At 40.6% G+C, this 18687-nt stretch overlaps 1 protein-coding gene across 4 annotated transcripts in view; it reads left to right on the top strand.

Annotated features, from left to right (window-relative positions):
• PTPN23 (protein tyrosine phosphatase non-receptor type 23) overlaps window positions 1-18687 on the top strand; it is a 111791-nt gene that overhangs the window by 24265 nt on the left and 68839 nt on the right. For all 4 annotated transcript variants that reach the window (XR_015053298.1, XR_015053299.1, XM_085864130.1 and 1 more), the window contains exons 7-14: window positions 325-405; window positions 1836-1961; window positions 5035-5085; window positions 11666-11722; window positions 11843-11901; window positions 13241-13320; window positions 13666-13780; window positions 18480-18545. Coding sequence is in view for 2 of the 4 variants with exons in the window: in XM_085864130.1 (XP_085720256.1) it covers window positions 325-405; window positions 1836-1961; window positions 5035-5085; window positions 11666-11722; window positions 11843-11901; window positions 13241-13320; window positions 13666-13780; window positions 18480-18545 (635 nt within the window). In the remaining 2 variants the exon portion in view is untranslated. The remainder of the gene's footprint in view (window positions 1-324; window positions 406-1835; window positions 1962-5034; window positions 5086-11665; window positions 11723-11842; window positions 11902-13240; window positions 13321-13665; window positions 13781-18479; window positions 18546-18687) is intronic.

Raw genomic sequence — 18687 nt, 5'->3', positions numbered from 1 at the left:
TATTTATTTACCATTTGAGCTTCAGTGTGTGTTTATGTCCAGGCCATAACTTATTTACCATTTAAGCTTTTGTCTTCAGATTTTCAAGTCGCCTTTATTATGAGAATATGGATAACACATATGAATAAATTGTTCAATTTGTTTTCTAACCCGTTGTTTTCGTCAAGTTTAGTTTGAGTAAAAAGCGGACAAAGAGGGTTCTTCCATTTTGAGATGATTTCTCGTTTTATTCTGACTTTATTTTGAATAACACTTTGACAAACAAGGTGTTTAGGTTTGGACAAATGTCATCACAAGCTTTGTTTGTCACCGTTTACTGTGCAGGGCCAAGCACAGGAGTGTCTACTGGAAAAGTCGATGCTGGACAATCGCAAGAGCTTTTTAATTGCTCGCATCAGTGCGCAGGTGTGTGAGCAATTGTAGTTTCTACTCTCCTCTTTCTTTCCCCCCTAAAAAAACCACAACAATGTACTTGTCTTCTGCATGTAGCCATTGTCATACCAGCTTCACTTCGCACAGGTGATTGAATCGGAAAGAAAATTTAAGATTATTGATATCCCAAACAGCCATTTAAAGTGAAAATTTTGTTTATGATTACAGATTAGCAAAGCGAATGATTGAAAGTGCTCAATAAATAATAAAAAAAATAAGTGAATGCTTTTCCTGTTTTTATGGTTTTTTTTCAAGCTGGTCTTCCAAGCACTTTCAAGTTATTCAGAATATGAAAGCCAGGGTCCTGGTGCCGACTCGTAGCTTTATCATCTCACTCCAATCAAAACACTTCACTGGTTTCCTGTGCACAAACAAATAGATTTTTGAATAATCCTAATGTCCTTTAAAGCAAAATATAATTGTTTCTGGCACCATTTCTTACGTAATCACACCTTGCAAGAAAGTTTCATCCTAACAATGGGAATCTGCCGGTAGTTCTTAACTCGAGGACAAACACTTGTGCCAATCGAGCATTGTTCAGATGCTTCTCAACTGCATAACTATCTCTGCCTTTTTTAAATTCACATAATCTCATCACTTACGGTTGGGGCTGACAGGATGATCTTGAGGTACGTACACTCGCCTCGAAGCTGTCTTGCCTGGGTTTGATTCTCATCCCAGCTATAACCTGTCATTTCGGTGTTTCACAAGCAGGGTGATTCATCAATGTGTGTACCGTCTCTCAGATGGATGTTAAACCGGCATGCCATCTGCCGGCATTTGTTGGTGGATGTTAATGATCCCATGGTGTCCTTCGCAAGAGTAGGTAGGCTATCGCCGGCACCATGGACCAATTCTAAATCCCGACTCTAACCTACAGAGGGATTCCTTGCTCCATAGCATCAGCAGCACAGCCGCGCCCTTAGCCAATGATACTGCCGTCCTGCAGCTTTGTGCCGTATACGAATGAAGAAGAAGAAGATTTACAGTTATTAAATCTGTTCAACTTCCATCCTTTTTACAGTTGCCTTTTTTTTTAACCACTTCTTCAGGTGAAGTGTTATGAGATTTTACTTCTCAAGGAAAAGCACTTGATATGAATGGTTGATTGACCTTGTATGATGTGCATTGCATGGTACTTTGAGGTACCAAAATAAACTGTCAATCGTTGTTGAATTTTTTTTTTTTTGAAAAGGTGGAACTCTTAAATGATAGACAAATCAAGTCATAGTCAAATTTAATGCTGTGTTTACAACATCATGGGCCAAATGCTCAGACAGATGGAAACACTAAAAATGTAAACCTGCTTGTTTGATCATCCGATCTGAACACTTGCCTCGTAATTACATTTTCTTTTAATTTGGTTGTATTTGTAACTTTAAAAAAAAAAAAATTTTTTGCAGGTATCTGACTATTATAGCAATGCATGTCGTTCACTTGAGGGCGGTGATTCTGCATTGGGACGGTTCCAACGTGAGTGGCGGAAGCATTTACGGTTTAAGACGCTCTTCTTCAGCTCGATTGCGCAGGTACGTGGCCACATTCCTCCTTTCACTGCAGAAACTTCGATTTATTGCTGTTGAAATGTTCTTGCTTTAAATTTTTTTTAAATTTTTAAAATATTTTAAGTGAATGGATTACAGCTGTTTGATTGTTTGTTTGTTTTCTTGATTTGTGGATATACTGAATTTTTATATTTTAAAATTTTATCACAATTTGTTGTTTTTTGTGATCTCTGCATGTTTCATTGCTTGACCAGCCACAGTAGCAGCTTGAGATGAGTGTACAAACATTTGTGATGAGTGTGCAGTGGGTTTGAGGAGTATTGCTTGTGTTCCGGTGTTTGCTGATTGTTACACTTTCTGAACACATTTTGTGATGTGAAATAACATTTTGTTGACCGATTAAGAATCGTTTATTTAAAAAAAAAAATTTTGCTGTCACAATGTGATCCAATGGGAAAAATAAAAATGTGACATTTGATAATGGGAATAAAAGAGCACCAACATTTGTGAATGTTCAATGAAGGTGAAAAAGTAATTATATAAATTAAAAATAAAGTAAAGAAACAAACTGGTTTGGATGCCAACCGAGTTGAGCTTGCATGATGTGGAAATTGGACAAAATGCATTTCAGTAATGTGCATCATAAGCAGGGAGACCAAAAATGGACTTGGTTGCTTTTTTCCTTTTTTTCCCCCCATTTGCCGTTGTTTGTTGATGGAAAATGGAGTTTTAGAATGTGCGTGTGTCCGTGCGCTTTTATAACTAAATGGAGGTGATTGGTGTTATCCATTGTGCAGAAATTCAAGTAGAGCCAACCAATAATTTGCTCCATTCTCTATTCAACCAATTTGAAACGAAGAAGAAAAAGCAGACAACCTCAGGCAAAGATCTGTGATCTGTTGTCCACAAACTACTTCAAGCCTGGATGAAGGCTCTGGCATGCAGCCATTTTTATATCAGATCCACAGCTCATTTCCGGCTTCGTGCCAAAGCATGGAATTTCTTGTGGCAGGAGATAGCCACTCCATCATCGTTGTGGTTCTGCTCCTTGCTAGATCATAACTGGCATGATCTAGTATTTTATGAATGTACGTGAGCAGTTATGCAAGCTTTTTTGTGCTCATCCACTGTCTGGTTGGCATCGGTTTTCTGCCACTGCTTCATGGGTTATTTTGGTTGTGTATAGGTAGAGCATGCTTTGTGAGTGAGCATTGTGTGCACAGTGTTTTTGGGTTTTTTTTGCTTTTCCCCTTTCTCCTTCCTTTCCTTCTTATGACTGTGTTAAGTGCTTGCTTTATGTTCATCCTCTGTTGCTTCTCTTGTCAGATTTATGCTTTGTGCCCTTGCTTTAGTATCGACTCTATCTTCTTCTTTAATGGCCATAATTATTTCCATGTTCTTGTGGGGTAGGCCCAAGTTATTCACAAACCGGCTGGCCAGGCCTGACGTTTGACTAAGGTTAGGGCAGGAATTTGGAATTTGGCTGTGGTGCTCTGCGATAGCTCGCCTGATCTTCGCGAAGAACACCGTGCACCGTGGAATCTTTAACATCTACCGACTATTGCCAGCAGACGGGATGCCCAGTTTAACATCCCTCCGAGGGATGTCACACACATTGATGAAACACTGGGATGACAGTTAATTTGGGTTGGGATTCAAACCCAGGCAAGACAGCTCAGAGGTGAGTGTGCGTACATCTCGGCCATTGGTACTGACTGTGTAGAAGTGCTTATTCTTATTCCAGTTCTACTTTCACCATTGTTGTAAATTAATTGTAAACCAGTTTGCTGAGTGCACCTTGAGTTTTTACCAGTTTGTGGGAGAGTAACTCATTAGGTAGAGACCACTGGGAGGGAGAATATGATGACATGAGTGTCCTTGGTCCACGAATTTGACCAATCGGGACATTTGGTTGTCATGGTGATGGTGGCATGCCTCAACATGTATGCAATCTCACGTACATTCTGTCGATGTTGTCATCAATATAATTTTGATCTGATATCACTTTTTTATTTGAAAGTTTGATACACTCGATTATGGTATCTTTCAACATTCCTTACAAAAATATGAATTACAAGATCTGATGGAATTACTACTTTTGTTAGAGTGCACATGAGATTGAGGGTTGTTATTGGTGGTGGTGTTTTTTTTTTTATTTTTTAGTATTTGCTTTGGAACACTTGTGTTCATGTTGGTTCCAAGGTGCAATGAGAAGGAAATGGTAGCAATGATGCAAACAACATTATGAATGAGAATAGTCTGCATTTTCTATTTTGATTTGCCGCTGGCTCTTGGGAGGTGCTCAAAGGTGAGAGTGGTGGTTTTTCATCAATCGCAAGCTTCTGACCCACCTAGCTCAAAGATTTTCTTCCTCCAACGATATTTACAAAGCCTTCAACACTGTTTTGCACTCGTACATTCATACTGTCCTTCGCTCAATGTATACCGAATGATCATCCATCTAAATCGCCAGCACCTTCGTCAGGGTCACGACTACGTTGGCAAAACAAGGGGAAAAAAATAGAAGGGCACTCTGTAGAATGCATACCTCCACCACGCAATGCTTGCTGCACGAGAACATGACGGGCCCAATACATTTTTTAAATATCATGCCATACGTCGTTTTTGGCCCTATCTCTCAATGGTGAAGAATCGCTTTAAAAATTCTTGTCGGCGGATCCGGATCCGGATCTTCACCAAAATCTAATCAGTTCATTCTTGTCGCACACCAAATAATCCGTCCACAACTTTTTGACATGTCCTGTACACAGACAGACAGACAGACAGAAAGGGGTGAAAATGAAACCTCCTTCACCTTCAGTGGTGGAGGTAATAATGGTAACATCGGGGTAAAACGGGGATCCTCCATCACCTCTTTTGTTTAACTTGGCACTTGACCGTTTGTTTGACATGAGCTGAAAAATGAAGGGGTGCCTTCCTGTTATAGGATTGCAGGTACCAGGAACATGGAGCTGAAGAAAATCCTTGAGCTAGGTGTGATTGAAGATTGTTGTTGTTGTCATTCAAATGAATTTTTTTTTTTTTTAAATGAAATAATTATTTTATTTTATCTTCTGTGCTTGTTTGCTGTTCGCAGTATTACATGGGGAAGCAAGCAGATGAGCAGCAATCAAAGTATGGAGAAAGTGTAAGTTTCATTCCTTGTTTTTAAGCTGAGGAAAAGTGAGGACTTATCGCTGGAGTCCACTGCTGTGAATTTATTCTGCGTTGTCATTCGGCATTCTCTTGCAATGTTGTCTTTACATCAGGACAGGGCACATTTCATCGGGTGCTGGAGTGTTCCCCATTCAAATTGTGCACGGACAATGGGAGCATCGCCGAGACGTAATCTATGATAGATAAAGCCGTTGCTGCGGCCTGCTTGGCAGATTGACGCCAACAAAAGCAAAGGCCCAGTCGATAAATGTCGGAGATAAACACTTTTGTAGTTTTTGGTAGAAATGTATTGAGGCAAGTGTGAGCTGAGTAGTGTATATATGTATATATATATGTATATATATATATATATATATATATATATATATATATATATATATATATATATATATATATATATATATATATATATATATATATATATATATATATATATATATATATATATGTATGTGTGTGTGTATATATTTTTGCGTGCCAGGGTCCGGTGGTGAGAATGACCGCTATATAGGGGAAGTTACGTCATCTCCCACCAGACTCCCGGAATTGTAGGCCATCGCTCATGGATAATTCCGTGATGCGGCAGGTCGCTAAACCGACCATGGACGCCAATACCTCCACCGCATAGCGTCGGGTCTTTTTGTCTCAAACCAATTTACCTAATTAACCACACGGTGTCATCTACCGGGGAACCACGCCCTCGGTACGCCTTGCCCGAACCGGATCACTCTACCAACTACCAACTCCGGATCGGATGCAGCTGAGCGGAACTACCAAGGACGTACCGGCTGGAATGAACAGATTATCGGGGATAAAGACCCGGCTAAACTTAGATCCGAACCATGCTGGACCAATGATGGAAAAGACAAAAACGAACTGGGAACATTTCGACAATAATTTATTTACAATAAAGCGAGGAAAAATATGTGTCACAGGAAACGGGTTTATTGGGTGTGTTATGCAGGGGAAATAAAGAAGCGTAGTGTGACAATTTACAGCAACTTACAAATGAAGACACATAGTGGGTCAACTTAGCTAAATATAGCATAACAATTGTGCATTTTGTGAGGAAAGCACCAAATTTGGCACACTAGTAGCCTATCATATTATGAACTGATTTGGATATTGGGCCATCTCAAATTTTTGATGGCAGTGGAAAATGGCTGCCACAGCCATCAGCGGCTGAATTTGAGATGGCCCAATATCCAAATCTGTTCATAATATGTTAGGCTACTAGTTAGCCATAATATGTTAGCCAAATTTGGTGCTTTCCTCACAAAATGCACAATTGTAATGCTAAGTTGCCCCACTCACAGAGCAGACTTGTCACGAGAATAATACAGGCAAGATTTACAATGATCAAATAAAAACACTTGTGCAATTCTATTTCAAGATGGCGCCACACACTCAGATGTACACTCAGACGAAAATAAACCCAGATGTATGGCCAAGGACCTTTTGCAGCCAGAGAGGGAGGTCAGCTGAGATCGCAGTTCTTTCGGGTACCTGAACGTTGGAGGAAAGGGATGCTCCTTGGTGCGGCACCTGTCAATGGTCGTGCGGCTCAGTCCATGGCCGTGCGTGGAGACAGTGTCTGCGAAGGAGCCCAGGTCGAGTTGAGCGGAGTCAGAGGTGGGGATCAGGGCTGCAGACAAGACCCTACAAGAGAACCGGTCGAGGTCTTCCCAGCTCTCTCGCACTCGAAACGAACGACCCCCAAAGAGCGCAACCATTCCACGACCTTCCTCCTTTCTTTCGCTATCAGCCAACGAACTGTCTCACTCCAACGTTCCGCTCAAGACGACACTTTCCAGCTCACTCTCAAGACATTCACTTTCCAGCTCACCAGACCACTCTGAACGAATGGTGTCGTAATTTATAGATCGCCCTCAGCGGGAGGGGCCTTGGTGAAGCCGACATCACTATTCACCCTGATTGGACAGGGCTTCCATGGGGCCGCCCTTTCTGGGCGGGATTTTGGCCATACCGGGAAGCCCGCTCACTCCGCGTGTCCGGACTCACCAAAAAGGTACCACACAAAGATTCTGCCTCGGAAAGCGAGTCGCCGGTTAGGCGAGTAGGTGAACACGCGCTTGTTCAGCCCATGCAAGAGTAGCGAGCGAGATGAAGGTGCGAGCAGGCAGAGGGTACCGTGGGTCGTCGTGGATGGGATATAATGATTTATTAATCTAACTAAAAAAACCGCAATGCACCCCAGTGTCTCCCACTACACACAAGGTCGGGATCTTTATACACATATACTTAAAGGAATAACTGACTTCGGGACAACTGTATGTTTGTATGCATACGGTTCCTAGAACCATAACAATATATATATATATATATATATATATATATATATATATATATATATATATATATATATATATATATATATATATATATATATATATATATATATATATATATATATATATATATACACATTGTACACACAACGACAACAGGCATTTAAAGGCCATTTTCCCTGCTAAAGCGGGGGTTCGCCTATGTGTATATCTATATATCTCTATTATAATACCAAGCTTGCACACTAAAAACTCGGCTCGCCGTCACACGATCCCTATGAAACTGCTGTGGCACTTAGCGGACATACCGACAATGTTTGGGAAGTCTTGGCGTTCCATAGTACCACTTGCATTTTTCACAATGTGTATTTTTGTCATTCCCCATGTACGGTCTGTCGTCTGCTACCAGCTATGTTGTACTGCTATCCCGTGCATGTGTATGGGTATCGCTAGTATATACATATTGCATCTCCCTGCTTTTCCTCCACTTTGAATAAGATTATTTATGATGACACGTGCCTTTTGTGTTTTATTTTATTTTATTTTTTTTTGGCAGTTGATGTACAATCCAAAACCATGACAAAAATTTTCACTGATTTGATGAGAAAAATGTACCCTCTACCTTTACCTACTATATAAATAGCAGTCCTTCTGTCTTTGTCTGTCTGTCTTCTTTGTGACGAAACAGCTCCTAGACCAGTGAACCGATCTTGTTGAAACTTTACACATATAAAGAACTAACATTCAGCTCCAGGATGTGCAAAGTGGCTCTCCATAAAAATGAAAAAAAAAAAATATATATATATATATATATATATATATATATATATATATATATATATATATAAAAATGGCTTTCGAATAGTGCGTTGGCGTATTAATCATAACAAAAGGCTTCATGGTTAAAAACGCTCGGGTTTTTTGAAATACAAAATATTCGTATTCGTTGACTTTTTAAACATACACATTCTCCTCCTGTTATTTGAATTCTCGAACTGTACGTGCACAGCAACAGCGAACTGCTGATCGATCTGCTCATGAAAGAGCCAGGCAAGCGGAGTCTGCTGCAGAGAGAGAGAGTCGTCTTCCTGCTGATGTATCTGCTCATCTACTATATAAATGGCAGTCCTTCTGTCTGTCTGTCTGTTTGATTGTAACCAATAAGCTCCTAGATCAGTGAACCGATCTTGATGAAACTTTACACACATATAGACCTAACATTCAGCTCCAGGATGCGCTAAGTGGCTTTCCATAAAAATGAAAAAATATATTTCTAAAAAAAAAAAAAAAATGGTTTTCGAATAGTGCGCAGGCATATTAATCGTAACAAAAGGCTTCATGGTTAAAAACGCTCGAGTTTTTTGAAATACAAAATGTTCGTATTCGTTGACTTTTTAAACATACACATTCTCCTCCTGTTATTTGAATTCTCGAACTGCACGTGCAAGGCAACAGCTAACTGCTGATAGATCTGCTCATGAAAGAGCCAGGCAAGCGGAGTCAGCTGCAGAGAGACAGACAGACAGACAGACAGACAGACAGACAGACAGACAGACAGACAGACAGACAGACAGACAGAGACAGTCGCCTAACTGTAAATAGAGCGTCACACCGATGGGCGAGAGAAGCACAAAACTTGCGTTCCAGCTTTCTAGGTCTGTGTTTTGGCAGGACATCGACAGTTGCCACTGCTGCTAGAAACATTGAGTGGCTCAAGGCCGCGTTCAACTATGACCTCTCTGAGGATTACGGCAGCATAAAGCCTTCCTTCCATAAATCTGAGGAATAAAAGAAGCCTTCCCAATTTTCTCCATACAACTAATGCCTCAGTCTAACTGGCGTGAGGAAAATAGGGCAAATTTCCCGGGTATTCCCGGGTACTTCAGCTCGTGCATCATAAAGTATTCACTGCACTAAAACAAGACTCCAAGCATCAGCATTCACCATAATTTATTGAATGGAATAATAAGATACCTTGAAACAGAATTTGGGTTGCAAAAACAAGAGTGTGTTTCACAACTAACACTAATTTGTCACAGTTGTGTTTGCTTGGAACCCCTTTTACAATTGGCTTGTCCCAGGGCTGGCTTGGGTTTTCTACACATGTATTTGACTGTACTTTCTTCCATCCATGCCACATCAATTGGGTTAAAAGCTCATTCGTCGTTCATAGGTTGTTGCTTAATTTCACAATTGTTCTCTCGACAATGTTCCAGCAGTTCTCAATCACGTTGAGACAAGCGATATTTGCAGGTCATGACGGTCTAAATGTTGGCACACTGCAGGTCGTCTTACTGGATAATGTTGTTCTTGTCACAAATGTCCTCTGTAGATGTTCAAACAGCTTGACGAGCTTGAAGAAAAAGGAAAGATATTTCAAGAAAATGACCATTTTCTGCACAAATTATATTTTTGGAAACTTAGTCAAGGCTTGTGGAAGAGCTAGAACAAATAACGGATCAGGACACAACAGAAAGAGAAGGGGGGAAACGCCAACAGCAGGGTGGAAGGAGAAGATAGACGGACACGTCCAAACAAGGGATGCCGGTAACGATGAGGGGAATGGGAGAACACAAAGGGTGGACAAGATGGATAGAGAGGCAGCAAAAATTTGGGAGGGGGTTGGGGGTAGTTTAATGGGTGTAGAAAAGATGATTTTGGATGGGGGATAATTTGAGATGGGAGATAATTTGAGATAGCAGTGAACAGCTGTCTTGAAGACTTGGACGAATGTGATTGAAGAATATGTGGAAGTTGGTTCCAAAAACAAAAAAAGAGGAATAAATGAGTATAGGTGAGCAGTGATCCTGGATTCTGGCTGTTTCACAAAGCACGGAGGAGGCACAAGACCAGAAAGTATTTTTTTTTTGTTATTATTATTGGGTTTTTTTCTACCTGCAAAATAACCACCCTTTGTTTGTGTACCCTGTACAAATACTGGACAAAAATAAATAGAAACACCAGGGTACATGAGCCTGCAGACTATGTGCCAAGTATGGTGCTGCCATACGTACATGACAGGCGTGTGGAATATGCAAATCTCTTCCCGGCAGTGCCCTCATCGTGTATGAATAATCAGGCTGCACTCGAGTCTGGTATAAAGAGACAGCATGACCACAAGAGGAGACCTCAGTGACTTTGAATGCGTTGTAATTGTTCATGCGCATTTGGCAAGCACTTCAGTGACAAAGGCTGTGGAAATTGCCAACTTGCTTGTTAGGAACTGTCTCAAAGGTGATGTCGTCCTGAGGAAAAGAAGAAAGACTTCCTCGGTGAAGAGCAACAATGGACAGAAGCACATGTCTCATAATTGGCCAATACTCATTCATAATAATAAGCCAGGTGTTGTAAGCATGGGCATTGGTCTAGATTGCTAGGTGAAACTGTAGATCAATGGTGGACAAACTGTGTGCGGAGTTAAGCGTGGGTCGTAAGAATCCTATATCATCAGGAGTGAACTTCACAGGGTGGGATAACATGAGCACGTTGCCATGCACAAACCGCTTATAACACCTGGCAAAGCCTGTTTGCGGATCCAGTGGTGCAAGGAGCATATGCAATGAACTGCCAAGCAATGGAGGAATGTGATACGAGTCGTTCTCGACGAATGGATGTGTGTACGTGTGGCGACAGCTCCGAGCGCCTGGTTCCAAGAGTAAAAGGTTCTTGTGGTTCCATAACAGTGTGTGGTGTGTTTTCCTGTCATGACCTGGGTCCACTCATTCCATTAGAAGGTAGGGTTGATGCAATGATCTGCGTTGCTGTTCTGAGCGATCATCTGCATCCCATGTCTTCCCTGCTGGGAGAAGTCTTTTAGGTTGGCAATAGGTCCACCACGTGTACCTCCCTCTATTTATGTAAGGTGGCAACTTGCTGCCAGTATATGTTAACCCCAAATCTTCCCAGAGTCCTCCTTTATCTGCCTAGTCTTTTGTTTTGATTTTCCCACCTGCTGTTCTGTCTCTTTCTTAAGATTCAATACCTGCATGCAAGAAAAGTAATAATATAAATATATTGCAGTCATCAAACATTTGAACCTCCATTGAGGACAACAAGGCAATGGTTTACTGTGTTTGTTAATGCAACAAGTATTTTATTCCTATTGAGGTTAAAGTTCATTAAGAAGTGGGGTTTTGGTGAATATGCCTCTACATTATTGAGACCGAAGGAAAGGTTTAATTTTGAAGGGGTTGAGATGTTAAAAGCTTTTAAAGAAATCCAACTCAAAATGCTATTCTTTAGGTTGCACATCACCATGCTGCTCTGGAAAAGCTGAACGAGGCTGTGAAAGTGGCCAAGGTAAGGATGACGTGTTTAAAAAACAAAAAACGTTGCTGTGTCAGCAGATTCCTTTTATATTGGACAGATTTGAGGAGGGTCCCTTATATAAACCAACTTGTCACATCATCTTTCTCTTAGGGCCAGCCAGATGCCTTCCAGGAAGCTCTGCAATTTGCTATGGACGTGGTGGGTGGAAGGTAATTTCAATCAAATCCAATGGACATTGAATGATTAGAAAAAAAAACATTTTGGTTAGTATTGTTTGTTTTGAATCACTGCTTTTATTTTTTGCTCTTTAAACCTTCCAAGAGCCTTGGACACTGTTTGAAATGTTTTTTCCTTGGTGTTATCCTTTAGGTGAAAACCAAGTCCAAATTATTTTCATCGACTCGCAAATGTACCTGGCGATGCCAGGCTACGCTCGGTCCCACCTCCTCCCACCTCCAACCCACATCTTCCTCCAGACTCCCACCCCACCCCTTCCCATCCCTGGAGGGGGGAGGGGAGGAGTTGACCTCCTACAGTTTTATAGGCAGGCCGATTCAACAGTGTTTGTCGTCCTTCGGATTGATGTAAAACTGGATGTCCCATCTGCTGACATTAGTACATGATTGAACGAAATGGGGTACATTCAAACAGCACATACAATTTTAAGAGAGATTATAACATGGGTTTCCCTTGAGGGATGAGACTCGTACTGCGATTGTCACCCCTGTGTATTCACTATCATAGAATTGGAACTATCTGAGGTGGAAATAGAGGCACTTCATTAATTAAAGTTGTTTCTTAAATAAAAGCACATTTTAATTGTAATTAAAATAAAGCTATATTCTATGGCTCTGCCTTCCCTTCCCTTCCCCTCCCCTCGTGCTCACCTCCTCCCAAGCCCTCTCCCCCTCACAATTCTGCAGGTGGTATTTGTGCCTTTAACTTAATTACAACAAAAATGCGATAAGCTCTAAAATATCTTCAGCAGTGCCAAATTTCAAAATTTAAACTGCAAAATTGCTCTTAGCAACAGTTCCGACTGTTTAAAAAATCATTAATTTGACAATTTCGCACATCGTTTCATTAAAGTGAGAATGAACAATCTACTTTAAAGTAGATTGTTCATTCTCACTTCTTATGCAATCTGTATACCCTGTCAAGGCTCTGCATTGTATCATTCCCAATGTTGTCTTTATTTGAACCACACTGAGCAATCTCAGATTTCCATGGAATATTACTTTCCATGACAGAAGTTTCTAGAAAATAGAATTGATGATTGCCATCTAGAGCAAGTTAAAGTTCCATGTTTTCTTGTAATGGATAATCGAGAGATAAAATGGTCATGTTTCTTCTCATCGGTATTGGTGAGGGATGTGGTGTATCTTGTTTATCAATTACACATTGTTGTTTTTAACAATGTTGAAAAATTCTATTTGCCAAAAATAAAAGCATTTTAATTAATGCTTCAAATTATACACAAATAATTAAACTTTTTGTTATTTTGTCAGCATTCAATTCTCAATACTTTTATTTATTTTTTTCCTGCAGATACAACTCTGCGAAGAAAGACAATGATTTTATCTACCATGAAACTGTACCCCCTGCGGATTCACTGCCATCCATCAAAGGTGACGGGCTGCCTGTCGCCTCCTCGGGTAGTATACATTGGTGGAAGCTGAAGGCAAAAGTCCACTTCCAACATTGCTTAAAAATTCAGTTTTTCAATTAATTTATTTACCAATTTCTTCAACCATGAAATTGTCTTTGTATCTGCAATTGTATCAGCCTCTGCAGGTTATCTAAGCAGCCATATCACTGAATATATTTATTAAAATCAGATATTTAATTAAACCATGAGCAAAATGTTTGTTAAAAATATATAATGATGTAAAAATATAAGTGCTGATTATTGTTTATTGGACATTTCCAAGAAAATATTTCCAATGGATTTTTTTTTCCCTTTTTCATCGCAGGTGCTCCCCTTGTAAAGCCACTACCCTTCCAACCAACAGACCCAAATGTTACTGGGCCAGACATCTTTGCTCGACTTGTCCCCATAGAAGCACACGAGGCATCTTCCCTTTACAGGTTTCCAAATTTTTCTAATTTTTTTTGTTTGTTTTGATGACATTTGCCATCATGGTGATGAATATTTGTAATGAGTTTTGTGTTGGATTTTGTAAAGTGATATCTATTTATTGCCAATAAAAGTATGGTGAAATTAACCCTCCTTCCCCTTCCCCTCACCCCCCTTATGCAGCACTCTATGCCCCTTCTCTGCTTTCTTCCCTTTAATCCTACCCCCTCCCAACTATACCCTCCCTATATTTATTTATTTAATTATTTATTTCATTTACAGGGTCTTGTCACACAAATCGCATGCCCGTACACGCAAGTGCATGCATGCAGACTGAGACATTGAACACTGCACCTGACTTTTTTTCCCCCCCAAATAAACATCAAACACCTGGTGACCTAACTTCACGGAGGACTCCACATGCAGGCGATGCCATTGTGTGATGTCATTTTTTTCTCCTGTGTTGGCAATTCATGGCAATTGTGTTGTGTGATGTCATTTTTTTCTCCTGTGTTGGCAATTCAATCCAGCAAGGCAATTCAAGAGAGATCTCTGCCCCAACTACCCCAATTGGATGCCAACCCACACAGTTTATCTCTGCTCTGTCATCTGAATGCTGAGCGCCATGTGAGGAAGTGGGGGCACGACTATTTTGTTTTTCATACGACTAGGCCAGGGTCTGAATCGAACTGTCAACCTAGCATATTGGAGTGGATAATTCAATTACCGCCATTCCTCAATTTCTCTTCACACCTCCCACATACTCCTTTCCTCTCCCCTTTCTATGTACATCATAAATAGATGATCTGTAAGTGTAGTTTGGTCTTGATGAAGCAGTAGTTCTTTGAGGAACATTGCTTGGCTTTGCTATTTATTAAGTGGGTGCCACATGGAGATTGAAACTGCACCGGTATACTAAATATTATGCAGGACAATCTTATATTTATTGACTTATTTTCATATTGACTTACATATTGACTTACAAACAAATCATTTATTGACTTATTTTCAATCAACCTTGTGACCTGGTTTTGACATTGTGTAAATCATGTACACCACTATCTATAATTTATGGCACAAGCGTTAAAACTCTCAAGAAAATGCAACATAATGACAAATTAATTAATATATTTTTTCATTTTTCCTCTGTTCTGTGGTGAGGTGGTTCATTTTCCCAAGTGTCATTTTCACCCGGCTGTGCTGTAGATGTATAACCGCTCCACCGCACTGTTTGCTCGAACTTTTGATTTGCATTTTTCTTTGTCGATGGAAGTCGAGTGGGAAGGGCATGGGCATGCGTCGAGCATATTTGGAATTAAGCCCTTTAAACTCTTTGTGAGGGTGGGAAGACCGGAAGCTCACAAATTGGAAGAAGTCATTGATGTCCCATCTGTTCCGCACAATATGCACAATTGCTTGATGCACAACAGATGCCCATGAGTTCCGGTAAGTTTGTTGGTCGTGTCGAGTTGTCAAAACGAGCAAATTCCGTGTAATTTTAAATTCTGTTCCAAATTTGGGGATTTTGAACGTTTTGACATTCACTTGGAAAATACTCGGGCCTCACACTTTTGTCGTTTTGCCAGTGAACTCCATGTGATTGTATTGATCACTTGGCATTTGCACAGAGAAATCCCATTAAGCTGCCATCCCGTGCGCTTTGGCAGCCATCGTGTATCTAACTGAAATGAGGCAATGTCTGTGGATCTGTATGCCCGTTCCTTGTGGATTCAAACGGCGTGGCCGACCTCCCAATTTTTTCATTTGTGTTTGGGGGTACCCGCGTATTAAATAAATCTCGCCTGCTCCATCTACCCCCTCATGTGAGTGTGGGATGACTAATTGTGATTCCCCCCCCCCCTGTACACGTGGAATCGTGCAAGTGGTTTAACCACTGACCGCTGCCGGAGGGAGGGGGTATTGCTGGTGGGAAACCATGCTTTTACAAATGGAGGGCAGTGATGGCTGTTAACAAATTGCCGTTTTCTACATTTACCATTGATATTTAGGCTTTTGATTCAGCAGGTACATGACATATTTACCAATATTTACATATACATGTACTCATAAGTGGTTGGAGAAATATGTATCATAACTTGTGGTTTATTTCTTTCTTTATTTTTTTATACAATGTCGAGGCTCATATGAGAGCTGACACACACACACACACACACACACACACACACACACACACACACACACACACACACACACACACACACACACACACACACACACACACACACACACACACACACCATACAACAAGGGAAGCAGGAGACAAGAGGGGTGGGAGAAGGAAGGACAAAACAGTGGGGAACGGAGACATGAGATCTGCATGAGAGACATGAGACAATTCCTTTGTTGGTGTTTAATATTGGAAGTTCCCACAATACATAATATGAAATTACTTTGGCATCCTGATAGTTAAATGTTTTCTGAACACCAAAATTCATGTTGCATAGTCTAATAAAATACATTGTCAGTCAGATTACACCACTGAGCTTTTGCCAAAGTATCTGTATGATTTGGTGAAATTGTATCATGTGGTTTGTTTTTTTTTGCTTACTTGATATTACATTTGTACACAGTATTTTATATAAAAAGAATATTCATGGAAATCAACAAACTTTCTGACGAGAATATCCTCTTTACCTCCGCCACCGAAGGTTGGATGGAGGTTATGTTTTTACCTCTGTCTGTCAGTCTGTCTGTCTGTCTCTTTGTTTGTTCGTGAACAAAATATCTCAAAAGTTGTGGAAGGATTTGGACAATTTTGTGGAGAGCTTGGGTATATGACAAGGACGAAATGATTAGATTTTGGTGAATATCCGGATCCAGGTCCGAGATATTTTGAAAGTGATTCTTCACCAATGGGCGATAAGCCCAAAAACGACATATAGCAAGATATCTCAAAAAGTTTGACAGATTCGGACGAAACTTGGTGGGCATGTCGGGTATGTGACAAGGTAGAATTGATTCAACTTTGTTGAAGATCCAAATCTGGATCCAGATCTGATTATAATTTTTTAAGTGATTCTTCATCATTGAGTGATGGGGCTAAAACGATATATAGCAGGACATTTCAAAAAGTTATGGATGGATTCGGACGAAACTTGGTGGGTCAGTTGGTTAGGTGGCAAGAGCAAGCCGATTAAATTTTAGTTCAGGTCCAGATCTGGCCTATCAGTGGGATATAAAACGTAAACTAATCAGCCTGGCGGAGGTATGCTGTCTACCGAATGCCCTTCTAGTTATCTATTTGACTCCAGCCTCTGCCTTGACATCTTTAAGACAGACAGATTGCAGTCTCTTCCCTCTCTTCAGACCTTGACAAATCACAAGCTGGTCAAACACTTGGAATAAGTCTTTCAATCCTGACCCATCTCGCACTCGCTCTCTGAAAGGACAATTTGACAAACCCTCCTATTTACTCTCGTGACAATCCTCTTGAAGTTTAGTCATTGAAACTCCTGGGTCTCACTATCAGCCATGATCCTTCTTGAGCAAACCACATTTCAAAGTTGGCCTCCAAATCCAGCCGCTGATTTGGCATCCTCCATCGTACAGTCATTCCTCGGTATACCTGGTCTCTCTCTTCTACCGCCTCCTTTGTTTTTTCACCTTCTGCTCTGTACCAAGCCTCACCACCCCCCCTCCCAGGTTTCTTCAGGGTACACACTGTCTGCCAGCAACCCCCTTCTGGTGAAACTCCCAGAATCACTGTTCACCTCCACTCGTTTGTTTCTCTGTTTGTGGAACCAACTTCCACATTCTCTTCAATCTCATTCTTCCCTCCATGTCTTCAAAACAGCTGTTCACCGCCATCTCAGATCACTCCCCATCCAAAACCATGATCTTTTCTCCACCCGTTAACCCCCCCCCCCGCACCCCCCTTAAAAAAAACCCACCTCTTTCCAAATTTCCAGTTTTTTCCTTCCTGAGTTTGCTTCTGTATCCATCCTGTTCACCCCATGCATCCTTTCCATCCCTCATTCCTCCCCACATCCATTATTTGTCCAAATCTCCCTCCTATTTTGTCCCTCAACCCTGCTGTCAGTGTTTCCCTTCTCTTTATACTGTGCCTTTTGTTCTATTGCATCCTGATCTGTTCAATGTTTTAACTTTTCCATGAGCCTTGACTTGCATACAAAAAAAATTATGAATTTATATTAAAGACAAAGGAAAATTAAGTGGCAGTATTTGTAATGGGTTGTGTGGCTATTGGGTTAAAAGTTTGTGAAACGAAAAATTATTATATTCGTGCTGCAAACTGAAATTTGACATGGAGATGTAAACGCAAGTAAGACGAAAGCACAGCTAACCTCGAGTAATGAGACTGGGCAACTGACATCAACGATAACTTTGTTTCTTTCAATCTCCAACGAGAATGTGTGGTGCTACCCTTTAAATCTTTCCACACTGATACCGACTGATTCTGTGTCATCGACAGCAGCATTGTAAGGTTACACAGCAGTGGGTTCACCTCAAGGACTAGGTTAACCAAGGACAGAAGATCAAGGACTAGGTTAACCAGCATGGCTGACTGGGTGAAGACGAGGAACAGGCAATTCAACTCCAAAGGGAGAACGAGTTGAAGGACTCGACAATTTCATTTAAATAACTGCCTCAAGGATGTTTATCCATTTTTTTTTTTGCCATCATCCCTTCATTGACCCCCCTGTGATAAATTGTTCTGTTCCTTTGCAGTGAAGAAAAAGCTAATTTGCTTCGGGATGTCATGGACAAAATTGAAAAGAAAGAGCAGGAGCTACAGTAAGTGTTTTTTCTTTGCTTTGTTTTTTTAAGTTGTTTAAAAATTTTTTATTATTGTTTTATTTTTTATTTATGCCTCCGCTGATTTAATATCTTTGTGTGTTTCATCCTTTTTCCGTCGTTAAGTAAATAAATATCACCC

The sequence above is a fragment of the Eptatretus burgeri genome, chromosome 2, assembly GCF_056783735.1.
Source record: "Eptatretus burgeri isolate ZD-2024b chromosome 2, Ebu_testis_v1, whole genome shotgun sequence".
NCBI lineage: Eukaryota > Metazoa > Chordata > Myxini > Myxiniformes > Myxinidae > Eptatretus > Eptatretus burgeri.
The sequence above is the reverse complement of the archived record's forward strand: the minus strand, read 5'-3'. Positions and strand labels throughout refer to the sequence as shown.